We start from the raw sequence: 17,343 nt of genomic DNA, 5'->3' as shown, positions 1-17,343 counted from the left end.
CCTTCCCTCCCGAGATGTTTGATTGGAGAGGCTGGGTCCAGTGGGTATCCTTTCCTGTCCCAGGCAGGGGTTGCTGGCCTCTGGGGTAGGAGAAGCTCAGGCTATGGCAGGTGCATGGACGGGGTTGGGGAGGGGTGGGGAGGGCAGTGGTGCTTGAAGCTCTAGGTGAAGCTAACTCCCCAACCAGCTCTCTCAGGCCTGCTCCTCCTTGTGCCCCCAGCACCCACCCTGTCACAGTTACAGAATGGACTCTAGTGCCAGCCCCGTGGGGACTTCCAGTCCACAGGTGAGTGGGTCTTGGTGCCCCTGCCCACCAGCAGGGGGCTCACTTCCTTACATGGCTCAGGAAATCTATGCCAGCACCCGCCAGGAAGGTGGGTCATCCCAGACAGGACTGGGGGGTCGACAGGGGTCACTCGGAGCTCACAGAAGTGAGCCATTTGCAGGATAAATAGAGAAGAGACTTGGGCAAAGGCTTCAAGAAGTAAATGGGGTGGGGAAACCATGGGATTGGCCCCGAGGAACAGCCTGTAAGTCCTCGGGCAGCGCTCTCTGGGCCTCAGTTTTCTCACCCGCACAACTGGCATGACAGCAGCCTCCCAAGGTGGTTGTGAGAAGCAGATGAGATGGTGGATGGGGGAGAGGGGTGGGGAGGAGGGTAGAAAGAAGGAAGGAAGGAAGGAAGCAGGTAGCCTAGTAGATGGATCAGGGCCTGGGGCCCAGAGAAAAGGGAGCCAAGGAGTAGGAACCTGTTGATATTAATCTCTTCTTTCTGTAAATGTTTTTAGCCTTCAAGGGCCAATGGGAACATCAACCTGGGGCCTTCAGCCAACCCAAAGTGAGTTCTGGTCTCTAAGGCAACTTTCCTCCCTGGCTCCCCTCAGGCCTGGCTTCCCTAGCCTTGGGAGTAAAATCCAAGTTCTCTGGTCTACCTTCAAGACCCTCTGTGACCTGGGCCCAGGACCCCCTCCCAGCTTTACCTCCCACGAGTTCCCCAGCCTCTGCCCATGCTGAGCCCTGGGCCTGGAATGCGCCCCAAAGTCTGCGTTATTAGCAGCTCCCTGCCCTTCAGGCCCTTCTCAGGCTGTGAGCCGGCTCCCTCACCTCTATGCAGTTGTGTCTGGGTTTCTCCCCACCTTACCTGTTGTTTACCTGATCGTGAGATCCCCAGGTGCAGGGCCAGTCTTACAAGCCCCTCTTGGCTGGGAGAACATGTCATTCTTCAGTGGTGAGGAGGCTGGGCTGTAGGAAAGCTCCCTGTATTCCCCACCTTCAAAGTGAAAAAGAAGTCTGGATCTGATCTCAGGATGGAGTTTCACAACCTTGCACATGCTGACCCGTGTTCTTCCCTCTTCCCCCAGTGCCCGGCCCACTGACTTCGACTTCCTCAAAGTCATTGGCAAAGGCAACTATGGGAAGGTGAGTCATATGGTGAAGGTGGGAAGCCTAGGTCTCCCCTTCTCCAGCCTCCTCCACCCTGTGCCTATCGCCTGCATGTGCAAGGCGCTCACAACCTGCAGATCCAAGGATGCAGGGCCGGGGAGGGGGCCATCAGAGGAGTGGTCACCTGTGGGACCTTGTATTTCTGCTTCCGTTCAGGTCCTCCTGGCCAAGCGCAAGTCCGACGGGATGTTCTATGCAGTGAAGGTGCTGCAGAAAAAGTTCATCTTAAAGAATAAAGAGGTACCAGAGCTCAGGCATAAGCATTTCTTCCCCTATTCCTCGACTCCCAGGCTCGGGTGGCTTCCCCAGATGGGTCCCAACTGTGAAGGGCCCATGGGCTGGGTGCAGAGGGGGTCTTAGCAGGGGGCCAGGTGGTGCCAGGATGCTTACCATTCTCAAGGAAGGAAGGCCAACCACGTAGGCCACAGGCTGCAGAAGGAGCCAGTCCCAGCCCTGTGCCTCCCTCTGATGAACTTGGAGCCCCACAGTGGACAGTCCTTTGCCCTGCCTGGGTGCCCGCCACCCCATCTGTGCAGAGTGGGGTCACACCTCCTACTCTCCGAAGGCCCTTCCAGCCACAGCCATCCTGGAGTTCCAGATGCTTTAGCTGATTCAAGTCTCTTTACTGGTAACTCCAACCCCAGTTGGAGAGAGTAGGCCCATAGATGGTAAGATATAAAATCAGAGGGGGAGGGAATTAACGTTAACAAGGACATTATGAGGGTGGGTAGGGGAGGTCTTCCTGAGGGAGGTGGCCTTGCAGCTGGCCTTGAAGGTAGGGCTCTATGTCTGAAAAGAGGGTGCCCAGGCAGGGGAAACAGCATGAACAAAGGCATGAATGTGGCCTCATGTATGCAGTAATCATATACTCTTTGTTTATCACCCCTGATCTGGGGGCTGGAGCTGCACCCATATGAACTGACTGGGGATGAGACTGCCCACCCAGACCCCTGAATACTAGGCAAGGAGCTGGGCCTGGCAATGAGCCACAGTGGAGGTCTGCAGAAGAGCGTGGGAGCCCCACCAGCGAGCGGTGGGCTGTAACTCGGCCCGCCCTTGTCTGTGACCCCACAGCAGAACCACATCATGGCGGAACGCAATGTGCTTCTGAAGAACGTGCGGCACCCCTTCCTCGTGGGCCTGCGCTACTCCTTCCAGACCCCCGAGAAGCTCTACTTTGTGCTGGACTATGTCAATGGAGGAGAGGTGGGTGGGGCTGCAGGGGGTTCCCCTGGGCCAGCTCTTAGCTGGGAGCTGTCCATCCTACATACCCCCTGTGTACCAGGTTCTGGAATGATCTCACATTATCCATACAACAGACCCATTTTGTAGGGGAGGAAATGAGGCTCAGGAGCTAATCACTTGCTCAAGGCCACCAGCCCATACCTGGCAGAGCCAGGACTGGAATGTGGATCTGTATTGACTTCCCCCTGACTCACCTGGGAAGGTCAATGTTACAGGACCTCTGTGGTCAAGGTTTGCAATGCCCCCGTTTTACAACAGAGGCCACTGGTGGGGGTGGCCTGTCACTGTGGTAAATGGAGACCTGAGGCCCCCTGGTGACCGAGCAGCACAGCTGCATGAGCTGAGTTCCCTTCTGGCTCTCTTAGTGAGGCCCCCTCAGTGACCCCAGATTTAAGCTCTATGACCGCATGCCTTTGGCCTGATGCTGAGAGGGAAGTTTTTGTCCTGCATCCCTAAGTCCCCTGATGGAGTTGGAAGGTTTTCCATGCTAGCAAAACACACCAAAGCAATTGGCCCACGGGCAGATCTATCCTGGGCTGAGGAAGGGCATGGGACTTGACCATGATAATCTTATCACCTGGGTTGGAGGAAAAACCTATCTTTGAACCACCCAGTTTCAAATCCCAGCTCTGCCAATTGCAAGCTATGTGACCTTGGCAAGTCACCTGACTGCTCTGACCCGTCCCAGATTCCTCTTAGGTGAAACTAGCATCATATTTGATACCTTGAAGGCGGTCATTAGGATTAAATAAGAGATGCGAAAGGTTCTAGCTTGGAGCTTAGAACATAGAAGGTGCTCAATCCATGTGAATTAATCTCTCCTGCTGACCCTATGGGCACCCACAACTGCTCTATGGGGTGGGGGCAGATATGCCCTTTGTTGTCTGAGTACATTGCTGTTCAGAGAAGGGTGACTTGGGCTGCTGCCCCCCTGCACTCCAGCACAGGAACCCCTCTCACAGTGTCCTCCTCCTCCAGCTCTTCTTCCACCTGCAGCGGGAGCGCAGGTTCCTGGAGCCCCGGGCCCGGTTCTACGCCGCCGAGGTGGCCAGTGCCATTGGCTACCTGCACTCCCTCAACATCATCTACAGGTGAGGCCTGCCTGTGGCTCAGGGGTTGTGTGGGCCCCTAAATCCTGATGAAATGCCAGTGAACTGGTCCTTTGTCTGAGGAGAATGCCCCCAGCGGGGTAGGGTGGGAGCCTCCTCCTTTCTAGGATCAAGTGCCCATCCGCCCTGGACTTCCCTGGACACCTCTGTGAGCCTCCATGAATAGTCCTCCTGCCAGGCCCCCAGGTCCCTAACTGTCCTCACTCAGTGGCTGAGCCGTCACAGCGTGCTTTTCTCATTTTATGCAGGGACCTGAAACCAGAGAACATTCTCTTGGACTGCCAGGTTTGTGTGTGTGTATGCACATGTGTGTATGTGCATGGTCGCACATGAATGTTGTGTACCCACATGTATGTGTATGGGTGTGCATGCATTGTGTAGAGATGTATTCAAATATATGTGTGCACATACTCATACATGTGTACATTTGTATATATGTGCACACAAGACCATGTATATATGTACATGCATGTGCACATGTGTATTCAGGAGGTCTCTAGAGGGCAGAGGTGGGGCCAGGTGGAGGCTTATGGATTTTGTAAGTCCCTCCATGTCTTAGATTGGGTTCCCTGGAAACAGACCCTGAGATGAAGCATTGGGTGCAGGTTATCAGGGACCACTCTCAAGAGATCTACCTTTAAGGGGGTGAAAGGCAGGATTGGGCAGAGGAGGAAGCTCACCTCCTCCTTGTGGTTGGAAGTGAGGCCTCAGATGATCTTATAGGGCAGAGAGGACCCAAGATGGAATGGCTCTTTGGAACTGTTCCAAATTGAGGCAAAGAGGCTGGGCATTTGTGCCTCTGCATCAGTCAGTCATTGGGTGGGACTGCCCCTAGGGAGGGGCATAACTTTGGGTGAGGGCAGTGTCCCAGCACGGGTGGGGGGGTGGGCATGATAGCTCCCAAAGGGGAGATGTGGGCAGAGTCCCACAGTATCCACTCACTCCACGACCTCCACCAGCCACCCACCTGCCCAGCTGCACAAGGTGTGGCTGCTTTCTGGGCCCCAGTCCTCTGTCAAGGGACTTCTGTCACCAGGCCTCTCCAGCCAGGACATTCTAGAGCTGCCAGTGTAACAGCACATGGGTCTGAGTGTGTGATGAGCTGGGAAGATAGTGGAATGCCATCTCCCCACCTTGCCCACTGTGCAGCTTCCAGTCCAGAAGCCCTGGGTTGCTGAGTAAAACCTCAGCCTGTGTTGGGGCATCAGACTCCAGAGGAGCTGTCCTGGGGGGTGGGCATTGGGCACTGGGGTTAGGCCTCGCCATACCATTATCTTAGACCACCCTCCTGTCCCTGACTTCCTCTTCTGCAGGGACACGTGGTCCTGACAGATTTTGGCCTCTGCAAGGAAGGCGTAGAGCCGGAGGAGACCACGTCCACATTCTGTGGCACCCCCGAGGTGAGCTAAAACTCCGAAGAGAAGGCAGGCTGAGTGGTTGAGGCTCGAGCTCCTGATTCGAGGCGATAGGTTATAGCTAAAGGGGCTCACTCCTTCCACCCAAGCACTTCTGAGCTGCTTGTGCACTCAGCCTTGGTTTCCTCATCTGCATAATGGGGGCATCAGCTCTGGGGACTGCTGGGACCCTGCCAGCTACTGCTGATGCTGTCACAATGATGTCCAACAGAAATAGAAACAGAAATGCAAACTATGTAGGCAATTAAAATTTTCCAGCAGCCACGTTTAAAAAGTAAAAAACCAACAAGTGAAATTAATTTTAATAATATATTTAAATTAACCTAATATATACACTGAGTGGCCAGATTATTATGATCTCTGAACGCATAATAATCTGGCCATTCAGTGTGTGTGTGTGTGTGTGTGTGTGTGTGTGTGTGTGTGTATTAGAGGCTGGTGCATGAATTCGTGCATGGGTGGGATCCAGCCAGCCTGGCCAGGGGGAGGGGACATGGGTGGTTGGCCGGCCTGCCTGCTGGTCGAACTCTTGGTCAAGGGGACAATTTGCATATTAGCCTTTTATTATATAGGATATACACTGAGTGGCCAGATTATTATGTGTTCAGAGATCATAATAATCTGGCCACTCAGTGTATATAAAATATTGTCATTAAACATAAACATACCATCAATATAAAATTGTTGAGATATTTTATTTTTTTTTCTAAATCTTTGAAATCAGTGTGTATTCTACACTGATGGGCCATCTCAGCCACATTGTGTTTGATAGCCACAGGTGGACAGTGGCTGTGGTACTGGACAGAATGTCCTACAGGGTGAAGTCCATGTGCAACAGGAGGGCCTAGCCTGACAATTAAGACCAGGGCCTGCAAGTGTGAAGGAAGCCCTTTATTTCTGCCCTCTTTCAGCCACAAAGAGCCCGGGGGGTTAAAATGTATGTGTCTCAGCAGGAATTCACACATGTCTGTCTGTCCAGCCAAGGCCTCTATGCAGCCTTGGGGTTCAAACCTTCCCTTAAACTCCGGACAGAAGGGTCACTAGTTGCTTGGACAGATGTCTGGGTGGGGTTGTGGGGCTGAAGCTGTAGGGCTGGGAAACTCGCCCAACCTGGCATGGGGCAGGACTTTAGCTGCTCCATTTTCCTCCCTATGCTTGAAAGTCCGGGTTTCAGATCTCAGCTGGGCCTCCTCAGTTTGGTTTTAGGGTAGCCGATGGACAGATGACCTTTCTGAGCAGGAGCCATTGTCTGTGTTTGTGTGTGGCGGGGTGTCTGCTGGACAGAGCTGGCCTCCAAAGCCCGACAGCCCAGCAGGGGATATGGCTCGTGTAGGAGACATGTGGCCCCAACATGTCGTCTCTTCCACGATCCTTTTCTCCAAGCGCCTTGTTTACAGATGGGAAGACTGAGGCTGAGGGTCTTTCAGATAAGTGTGTTTCCCCTCAACAGTACTTGGCTCCAGAAGTGCTTCGCAAAGAGCCTTATGATCGGGCGGTGGACTGGTGGTGTCTGGGCGCGGTCCTCTACGAGATGCTGCATGGCCTGGTGAGTGGGGTGTCGCTGTCTGCTAGGGACATCTGGCTCTGGGGAGAGATGGGGGTGGGTCTCTCCCTTACGTCACCGGCTCAGGCTCCTCAAGGAACAGAACAGGCCACTCCAAGCTAAAAAAGATGATGCCAGCCCTGGCCAGTTTGACTGAATGGTTAGAGCATCGGCCTGCGGACTGAAGGGTCTCAGTTCGATTCCTGGTCAAGGACACATACCTGGGTTGCAGATTTGATCCCCACTCCAGAAGCAACCAATCGATGTATCTCTCTCACACCGATGTTCCCCCCACTTTCCCTCCCCCCTCTTTTCCTCCCTGCCTGTCTCCCTCCTTCCCTCCCTTCCATTCTCTCTAAAAAAAGAAAGAAATTAATGGGAAAAGTATACGCAGGTGAGGATAAAAAAGAAAATGACACCAAAGTGAATATTACAAAGATTATATGTCGTTTTTCAATACTGTCAGCTCAGCACTTTATAATACACTGTCTCTTATGTTACTCCTCTTGTGCCTCAAAACAGCCTTTGGAGGGTGGCTGCAGGAAATGGAATTGTTCTTAATTTAATTAATGGAAAGGGAAACTGAGGCCCAGAAAGGTCACAGTGCTGGTAGGTTGTGGGCCCAGCCCGGGACCCAATCCTAGGCTGCCTGCTTGGATGGAGGCAGTGTAGAGCCGCCCCAGGCCAGGCTTCACTCTGGGGCAGCTTCGTGGATATGAAGGAGCAGGCTCCGTGGAGGCTGGAGAAGGAAGAGCTGGCAGAGGAGGCGGGAGGAAGAGCATCAGGAAAGGTGGGCTCTGGCTATGGTTGGGGCCTGGCTCTCTTCCCAGCTATGCCCCAGGCTTTAATCTCTGATCCTTGTCTTCTCATCTGAACAATTACTGCCTGTCTCTAAGGATGGTTGCGAGGCTGGGATGAAATGATGAAGGGTAGAGCGTGAACTTTGCAAAGTGCAAAGTTGGTGCACAATCCAGATTAAGAGAGGTGGGGTAGGGGATGCTCCAGGAGGTCCACAAGTCTTACACCCATGAAGAGAGACTCCTCAGCCTTCCCAGCAGCCCTCTCCACTGGGCTAGACGCCCAGAGGTCTCTCTGTCCCTCTCCAGTCTGCCCTGTGAGCCATTGTACAAGACGTGGTGACCCAGCTTTGCTCCAAGTCTCTCTGAGACCTGTGTCCACTTGAACATGGATGATCCTGCAGCTCTCTCCCTCTCTCCAGCCACCCTTCTACAGCCGAGACATATCCCAGATGTATGAGAACATTCTGCACCAGCCACTACAGATCCCCGTGGGCCGGACGGTGGCTGCCTGTGACGTCCTACAAGCCCTTCTCCACAAGGACCAGAGGCAGCGGCTGGGCTCCAAGGCTGACTTTGTAGGTGACTTGCCAGAGGCGCCCTGGCCCCTTCCTGCAGAGGCAGCTCAGAAGCGCAGTGACAGGCATCCAGCTGTCTGTAAAACCGAGCACTGCTAATTCGTTCTTTGGATATTCTCAGCTGCTGCTGCTTGATTACTCCCTTCAGTCTAGTTCTATTCAACCAATATCTACTGGGCACCTACTATGCGCCAGACATTGAACTAGATGCTAGGGATTCAATAGACTGGGTCTCTGCCCTTATTAAGTTTTTTTGAGGGAAGGGAAGACAACAAACAAACATTATATACAACTATTACAGAGTATGACAAGTATCAGGAAATAAATGAACAATGAGCTAAGATAGAAAATAATGAGAGGGGGTGAATTCACATTGCTACAGTCAGGGAGGGCCTCTCTGAGGAGGGGACAATGAAGCTGAGACTTGAAGGAAGAGAAGGAATCACTTATGAAGAGCTGGGAGGAGGCATCCCAGACACAGAGCAGCATGTGCAAAAGTCCTGTGGTGGGAAGGAGGAGGCGAGTGAGTGGTATGCTTTAGGGTATTTTGAGCAGGGGTGTGGTAGGACCCAATTTAAGTTTTAATAAATTCCTCTGGCTTCTGTGCAGAGTGAACTGGACTGGCTTTTCACGGATATCTGAGCACTTCCTCCTTGCCACTGCCCAGGCTAAGCACTCAGGATATAGAGATCAATAAGTCGCAGCCCATTCCCTGAACAAGTTTATTATGTTTTTTACTAAAGTGGCATTTAAAAAAATAATCTTACATTCTCTATGCAACCAAAGACCATTTGGATTTATAAAAGGAAGACCACACTACTCTCCTCTCTAGAACTTGGTTTTTCTCTTCCAGCATCGTGGTTGAGATGCATGGCCTAGGTCTAGGAGACAGGCTACCTGGGTTCAGATCCCTCCTCCACCACTTACACTCAACTTCTGTGAGCCTCAGTTTCCCTATCTGTAACAACAGCACCTAGTTTGAAGCTGCTACAAAAGTCAAATGGATTAAGATATGCAGAGCACTTAGGCTAATGCTTAGCACATAATAAGTGCTTTTTAAGTATTTTTACAGACAGCCCTACATGTCAGATACTGTGAAGTGTAACAACATTCAGGGCGTTTGCCTACCCACCCCTGGACAGCTTAAAGAATGTGACTTGATGAAGATTGGTCCACTCCTTCCAGGTGGAAATTTGCATCTTAAAAATATGTATGATTAAAAAAAATATCTACATTCGCATAGATCAAAATTCAAAGAATATTCAGAAAAAGTCCCCCCAGTTCCTTAATTTAGAGGCAACCAGTGCTACCAATATTTTGGGTATCTTGGATATTTTGGATCTGGCTTTTTAACGAGCTCAGAGGTACTATTCTGATACAGTGGCTGGAGAATCATTCTTTGAGAAACACAGATAGAGAGCGGGTCCGGCTGGGACAGGAGAGAGTTGGTACTGACATTGGTTTGGAGGAAAGAAGTGGTGAAACATGCCCAAGGCTGAGTCCTAAATTCTGGGTCTCTGGGAACCTGCAGCTTTTCTTGGGGATTTCCTTTCTAAACCTTTCATGGTGAATTCACTTTTCTATTTCTCTGGTTTGCATTCTGAAAGAGTCAAAATGCACTAAGGCAGAGTGGGGCGGGGTCCCCAAGATTCCCTGGGAACCCTGAGGGCAGGTTCTGCTGTCTTGTTCAATGACATACCTTCAAAGCCTACTGGTGCTGGCACAGAGCAGGTGTTCAGTAAATAGATGTGGAATAAACAGATGTCATTTGGGAAAGGGGTTGGGTTCCTGGTGATCCAGAAAGGGAGTGTCTGGCTGCAGAATGCTCGCTCTGTTGTCCCAGGAAACCAGTCAGAGGTTCAAGTTACTTTCTCAGCAAGGGTTTTAGGGCTTGACAGCCAGCTGCCAATGGAGTTGGAGCTCAGGGCCATGTGGGGTGGGGAGGGGAGAACCCATGGAGAGGGCTGCTTCTGATCAGCACCTTCTTTCTGCAGACTGAGATCAAGAACCACGTATTCTTCAGCCCCATAAACTGGGATGACTTGTACCACAAGAGGCTGACCCCACCCTTCAACCCCAATGTGGTAAGAGGTCACCGCGTTCCAGACTCTAGCTTGCTAGGGCTGGGGGCAGTTTGGAAGGTATCTGGGCCAACTCTCTACGGATGGAAAAACCAAGGGTCTAGGAGGCGCCATGATTTGTCCAAAGCCACATAGTAAGTTAGAGGCAGAAACTGGTCTGGAACCCAAAAGTCCTGACTGCCAGTTGAGCTCTGTGTGCTGAGCCATGCTTTTGTGCCTTTATTTACAGCACCGGTAACTCTCATTGCACAGGCCTTCGCAGTTTTTAAAGTGCTCTGTGTCGTGTAGCACAGCCAGAGGGGGAAAAGCCCTGAAAGACATTCCCCACCCCTCCACCGCCCGCCATGGTTCACTTTTCCTCTGATAAGTAAAATGGCATGTAGTCATTGTAGAAAGTATGCAAAACAGAGAAGTTTAAAGCAGCAGGAAGAAAAAGCTTATTAGCTCACTATTCAAGAGAAACCACAGCTAGCATGTTTCCTTCCAGTCATTTTTCGGTGTGTGTGTGTGTGTGTGTGTGTGTGTGTGTGTGTGTACATAGGTCATATTTTATATATACATATACTTCTCCTCCATACCCCCTTTTCTTTGCTAAAAACTATACCATTATTTCCCCAAGTCATATAAAACTTTATAAGGATCATTTTAAGTGGCTCATACTATTTCAACCCCATGCTGGTGATATCATTTATTCAACTAGACTCCTAACAGTGAACTTGAGGTTGTTACAATTTTTATTTATCACACTGTACTGATGAACATCTTTAAATGTCGATCGTTGTCCAGAATTCTGATTATTTCCTTGTGATGGATTCCAGATGGGGAGTGACCAGGTCAAAGACTGTGAATGTTTCTAGGTTCTCGATTCATACTGCCCTCGCTGTGTGCTAGGGAGGGCAACCTATTTCTGACCAGTAGAGGCTGCGGGAGAATTCTCATCTTACTCTCTGCAGCACGTGAGGTCGCTTTTAACTTTGCGAATATGTTAAGTATAAAATGGCATCTAGCATTGTTTTAACTTCTATTTCTTTGACTTACAGTGAAGGTGGTTAGTTTTTAAATGTTAATTAGCAATGCTAGTATGAAAAAAAGGAACCCCATTTGAGGTGGACACTGGAGTGCTCTTGGCCACCTCTAAGGGTCAAGCAATGTCAAATCCCCTTAATCCGAGCAGTTGGCACACCTCAACACTGCCAGTGTTACTACTGACATCTTTCCTTTGGCGATTTACCTGTTTGCGAACGTGTCTTTGAGCGCCAGATTCCTGACATCAGTTATCATATAGGGTATGCTCAGTCCAGGCACCTGAAAAGTTTTTTTATCTGGGGATATTTAAAAAGAGTTTGAGGATAATATTGAACATACACCCTGGAGAGAGAATAATATGCAAAATACTAGGCAGGGAGGTAATATAACACAATGCGTGAACTTTAGAGTGAGACATAGTGGGGATGGATTCCTGGGTCTGTCACCTATCACTTGTGAGACTTTGAATAAGTTTTTGTTTTTTAATTAATCCTCACCTGAGGATATTTTCTCAATTGGTATTTTTAGAGAGAGTAGGAGAGGATAAGGGGACATAGAGAGAGATAGAGAGAAATATCAATGTGAGAGAGACACATGGATTGGTTGCCTCCTGTACATGCCCTGACTGGGGCCAGGGAATAAACCTTCAACAGAGGTACGTGCTCTTGACTGGGAATTGGACCCATGACCCTTTGGTGCGTGGCCAATGCTCTAAACACTGAACCATGAAGGCCAGGGCTTGAATAAGTTTCTTTAGCATCAATGTCCTTGTTCATTAAACAAACAAACAAGAAAACAAAATACCTGCCTTGTCTAGGGCCACACAGCATAAAAGGGCCAGGATTCACATTCTGGTCTTGGAATGCTAAGTCCTGGGCTAGTACCACTGTGTCCTGTGACCTTTTTGAGAAGCTGGGAGCCACGTCTCTTTGGTTGTACAGGCTAAGACTTGCATGCTAGAGTGGATCTACAGACCTTTCCACTTGCTCACCTGCTTACTTCATAAAACCCAGGTGGCTCAGTCTTCTCCACAGAGAGGTTGTATTGGTTAGCTCTTGCTGCGCAACAAGCTACCCACTAACTATGTGGCTTAAAACAATTTTTTTAAAATATATTTTATTGATTTTTTACAGAGAGGAAGAGAGAGGGATAGAGAGTTAGAAACATTGATGAGAGAGAAACATCGATCAGCTGCCTCTTGCACACCCCCTACTGGGGATGTGCCCGCAACCAAGGTACATGCCCTTGACCGGAATCGAACCTGGGACCCTTGAGTCTGCAGGCCGACACTCTATCCACTGAGCCAAACCGGTTTCGGCTTAAAACAATTTTTTATTTCATTCTGATTCTATGGGCTGGTTGGGTAGTTTCTTTGGCCTGGGCCAGGCCAGCTGATTCTACTGGGCTCTCATGTTAGCAGTCAGCTAGCAGGTCAGCGGGCAGTTGATGATCTAGGCTTGCCTCACTCACATGCCTGGCAGTTGGCTGGCAGCTGGGGCAACTGGGTTCTCCTTCATGAGGCCTCTCAGATTCTAGCACGATGGCCTGGGCTTAATCACATGGCCTTTAGGGTTCCAAATGCAGCAAGAGAGAACTCCCAGTGTGTGTCTTTCAAGCCTCTGATTGCATCCTATTTGGTAACGTCCCATTGGCCTAAGCAAGTCACATGGCTAACTCATATTAAAGGGATGGGGAAAGAGACTCCACCTCTGGATTCAGATGGAGAATTTGTGACCATTTTTACAATGTCCCTCACAGGTCTTCCCACAAAGCAGCTAAAGCAGCCCAGTCACTTTCTATATTACCCTAAGTTATATTTCTTATAAGATCTATCAACACCCAAAATTATCTGTTTGTATAGATAATTATTATTCATCCTCCTACCCTCTGCATAATATAAGCTCTGTGAAAGCAGGGGCCCACTCTATTTTGTTCCCCTGTATTCCCAGGGCCATGAACAGTGCCTCGTAGGCATTCAGTAAGTACATGTTGACTAGACTTGTCTTGGGGTTATTGTGTAGCAGGCAGGGAGGGTGCTAGTGGGTTAGAGGAATTGATAAGTGGTTACTGAACCTCATGGAATAAAATAACTAATGTAGCCCAGACAGTGTTGCTCAGTGGTTGAGCATCGACTCATGAACCAGAAGGTCACAGTTTGATTCCCTGTCAGGGCACATGCCTGGGTTGCGGGCTCGATCCCCAATAGGAGTATGCAGGAGGCAGCCTATCTGATGTTTCTCTCTCTCTCTCCCTCTCCCTGAAATCAATAAAAACATATTTAAAAAAATAGAGAAAGTAACTAATGTAAATGAATAGGTGACAGTTAAGTAGGGGTATCTAGAAGGCACTCAGAGGGGAGGCCTAACATCCCTTTCAGGGTTTGTGGGTTCCTTTGGCAGCTCTGACCCCAGTGTTCCCTTCTCATCGTTGGCATTTATTCACAGGCAGGACCTGCTGACTTGAAACACTTTGACCCAGAGTTCACCCAGGAAGCCGTGTCCAAGTCCATTGGCTGCACTCCCGACACTGTGGCCAGCAGCTCGGGGGCCTCAAGTGCATTCCTGGGATTTTCCTATGTGCCGGAGGATGATGCCGTCTTGGATTGCTAGGAGACAAGTACCTGTAAACCACTCAAGACAGCTGGTACCTGTAAGGACTTACCTTCAGCTGCTAGGAACAGAGCCTCAAAGTACCAATGGCTTAAATAAGATGATTTTTTCCAGGACATAAAGAATTGTTAGGTGGTCCAGGGCTGGGACAACAGGTCATCAGACACTCAGAGGCTTTCTGTATTTTGCTCTGCCATCCTTGGCAAATGGCTTCAATATCAGTTGCTAGGTTATCATAAGGTGGTTACTGGAGCTCTAGCCATTGCTTTTGTGTTCTGGGAAGGGGGAAAAAGGAGGGAAGAAGAGAAGAGCAGGAGGACACTTTTACAGAATTTCCCAGAAGCCCCAACCAATGACTTCTGATCATTAGCCACCCAAGCCTACCTATAATGGAGGCTGGGATATGTGACTTAGTCACTGGCACATTATCACGCCTAGTAACACTCTGAGGAGGGGGAAACATTGCATAGGTAACCAGAAGGCTTCTTGGTGTTTAGATTTTTATTTCAAAGTATAAAATGACAGAGGCGTGACAAGCCTTTAGGGCAGTCGTTCTCAACCTTTCTAAAGCCGCGACCCTTTAATACAGTTCCTCATGTTGTGGTGACCCCCAACCATAAAATTATTTTCGTTGCTACTTCATAACTGGAGCAACCCTGCTACAGTTGAGAACCGCTGCTGTAGAGCCTAAGACCATCAGAAAACACAGATATTTACATTACAATTCATAACAGTAGCAAAATTACAGTTACGAAGTAGCAACGAAAATAATTTTATGAAAAAAAAAAAAAAGAAAATAATTTTATGGTTGGGGGTCACCACACATGAGGAACTGTATTAAAGGGCCACGGCATTAGAAAGGTTGAGGACCACTGCTTTAGGGTATCACCCAACATCCTCTTTATTTTCCTGTGTTGATGGTCTCTCTTTGCTGTGGGTAGTATTAGACACTTGTTATTAGGTTTGTCCACTTGGCATCTGAACCCCTTCCTATATTCAGGGAATCTCTTACTTCATGAGTCTGGATGAGGGGCCATAACCTCCATTTACAGTAGCTGAGAGTCAGTGACTTTTGCAGCCTCCCTTGCAGCTCGGGCCAGGCGTGTGGCCCAGGGATACTTGTGCCAGATTTTGACTCAAAGAAGGGACCAGAGCTCTCTTTCATGTGGTAGCTGTGGTGACAGCACCCACAAAACTGAGTTTCTGGTGTAGAAGTGGTAACAATGTAAATTGTAGCAGTTGGGACTCAGTGGCAGCAGCTGCAATTTCTTCATATCATTCTGAGATGTCATTCCCATCATTCCTGGGAAGCCTTGAGTCTTGACCTCTAGCTTTCGAATAATCTTGAGAGCTTCTGATCCTCTTAACACCCTTTTTTTTTTTTTTTTTTTTTTTGTTTAATTGGCCCAAATCAGCTTCAGAACAGCAGCCTATGCTGAACTAGTTTCTGTGCTAGACTCTTTCAAGTCTATTATCAGTTTTTAACCAAACAACCTCAAGGTAGGAACTATTACTGGGCCCTTTTACCAAGGAAGAAACAGGGTCAGAGTTGTTCCCTACCTGGTCACATAGTTAGTAGGGTCTGAGCTGGGACTTCGAGCCACATAAGCTGACTCAAGGGCTCTCACATGTATCCTTTGTGCTTGTCTGCCTCTCACTGTTAGGTCCAACAGAATGGCTATCAAAACCTCTAGTGAAAACCAAATCTGGAATTAATCAGAAAAAACTAGGTGGTGGGACATGGGGTGAAGAGGAGACACTGAACTGGAGGCTCATGGTCCGAGCCTGGCTGCCAAGTTCATGCTGTGCTCCACCTCACCTGCCCCTGTATGTTTGGTAGGTCTGAGGCCATGGGGAGCCCAGGCCTTGGACAGGGCCGGAGGCTGGTGCAGGCTTGGTGACCAGAGCTTCCCAGCCACGTATGGAGCTCCATGTATTCAAGATTAGTCATTTCTCAAGGTAATTCTGGACAGAACCTGAGCACATAACTTCATGAAGTCAGAACACCTTGCACTTGTAGAATGGATCGTGCTGCTTTATTTCAGTAGAAAGGGGTTTCCTTTTCTCAACCCTGTGATTCATCACTCCTTCTGGGTGGTATTATTAGCTTTTTGCGGTTTGTGGGAAACATCAGTGTGTGCTGTGATTTTTATTGCCTTTTCCTCTTCAGTTCCACTCTCTCCCTTCCATTTTTCCAGGGCAGTCCCCCTGCCCCAGGAACTATAGGGGATGAAGCAGAAGACCATGGAAAACACACCAATGACACTGGCACTGGAGACCAAAGCTGGGTCAGCAAGAGCTGCTGTCACCCTTCGGCCTGCACTGAGAATTCTGAAACACTCTGATTTGATTTCTATCTTAATAGTGTCTGTTAACTGACAAACGTGGAACATGAGGGAGGGGCCCAAATTCCCCCAACTCCCCAAAGCAAAATTCAAGATTGTAATTGTCTGAAATGTGCTAGTTCTGCCCAAAGTACACAATCTGCTATGGATTAGGAAACCCATAATGACTCTCTGTTCTAAGACTTTAAGATCATAGAAATTTCAGAATGGAAAATAAAAATGAAGAAAAACTATGATATTGATCATGCTATGCCTATGTTTACTGAGCACATTCTGAGTGTTACATGCCTTATCTACAATCCTCACAGTAAGCCAGCACTTAGAAATTAAACTTCCCTTTATAAATAAGAAAGATTTGCTCAGAGAGATTAAGCAACTTGCCCAGGGTCACCCAGCTGGTACAAGGCACAGCCAGGAATTAAACTTGGTGGCAGCTGACTCTAAGACCTTTGCTCTTTCCACAACTTTCAACAGTGGGAGAAGTGCTCTGGACAGGTACTCTTTTGTTCTTCCAGCAAACACCGACTCTACATCAAGCAGAAGGATACCAACACTCAAGTGGCACTGCCTACTCTCTCTACAGAGGAAACACGTCGCTTCCATTTGTATCCCTCACTGAAGACTGTATTCACCCAATTTTGCACCAAAATACAGCATCCCCAGGAAGAGAATTCCGAATCACCCTCCTCCACTGTTTAACTTTGCAATGACAGTAGTTGTGAAAAGGCAGCAAGAGTTTTGTTTTAGGGTCCCTACACTCCTACCACTCCGTACAGGTTGGAGGTTCTAACAAACATACATTCAAATAGAAACTGCCCGAAGTCTGCTCTCATTGGGTTGAGGCCGCGAGGTGGTGGCACTGCACCGAGGTCCACAGGTCCAGAGCGCTCCCCTGGGGAGCTGGGAGGTGGTTTACTGGCACCAGCTTTCTCTTTCCCAGGGCGATGGCTCTTCCGCAGAAGCAGCTCCGGCCCGGAACGCTCCTCCCAGCCCTTGCCTTAATGGATATCCCTCTTCTTTCCTATCGCTGCTCATCGGGGGCGCCTTTCGACCCAGCTCCGGCCCCTCGCAGCTCCCTTAAGACAGTTTATATTTTCACTTTTTTGTAAGATCTGACCAGTTCTAACTCCTCGCTGGCAGACGCCGAGACGG

The 17,343-nt window shown here is 49.2% G+C and overlaps 1 protein-coding gene across 1 annotated transcript; it reads left to right on the top strand.

The window, feature by feature from the left end:
* Positions 1 to 223: 223 nt before the first annotated feature.
* Positions 224 to 16,412, top strand: SGK2 (serum/glucocorticoid regulated kinase 2). The gene is made up of 13 exons (XM_028137087.2): positions 224 to 286; positions 789 to 838; positions 1,362 to 1,419; positions 1,600 to 1,683; positions 2,518 to 2,649; positions 3,667 to 3,779; positions 4,046 to 4,082; positions 5,111 to 5,197; positions 6,663 to 6,758; positions 7,975 to 8,130; positions 10,125 to 10,214; positions 13,682 to 13,886; positions 16,045 to 16,412. The coding sequence occupies exons 1-12, from the start codon at positions 245 to 247 to the stop codon at positions 13,844 to 13,846; spliced, it is 1,110 nt and encodes a 369-aa protein (XP_027992888.1). The 5' UTR covers positions 224 to 244; the 3' UTR covers positions 13,847 to 13,886; positions 16,045 to 16,412.
* The last annotated feature ends 931 nt before the right edge of the window (positions 16,413 to 17,343 follow it).

Source organism: Eptesicus fuscus, chromosome 12 (assembly GCF_027574615.1).
Source record: "Eptesicus fuscus isolate TK198812 chromosome 12, DD_ASM_mEF_20220401, whole genome shotgun sequence".
NCBI lineage: Eukaryota > Metazoa > Chordata > Mammalia > Chiroptera > Vespertilionidae > Eptesicus > Eptesicus fuscus.
The sequence above is the reverse complement of the archived record's forward strand: the minus strand, read 5'-3'. Positions and strand labels throughout refer to the sequence as shown.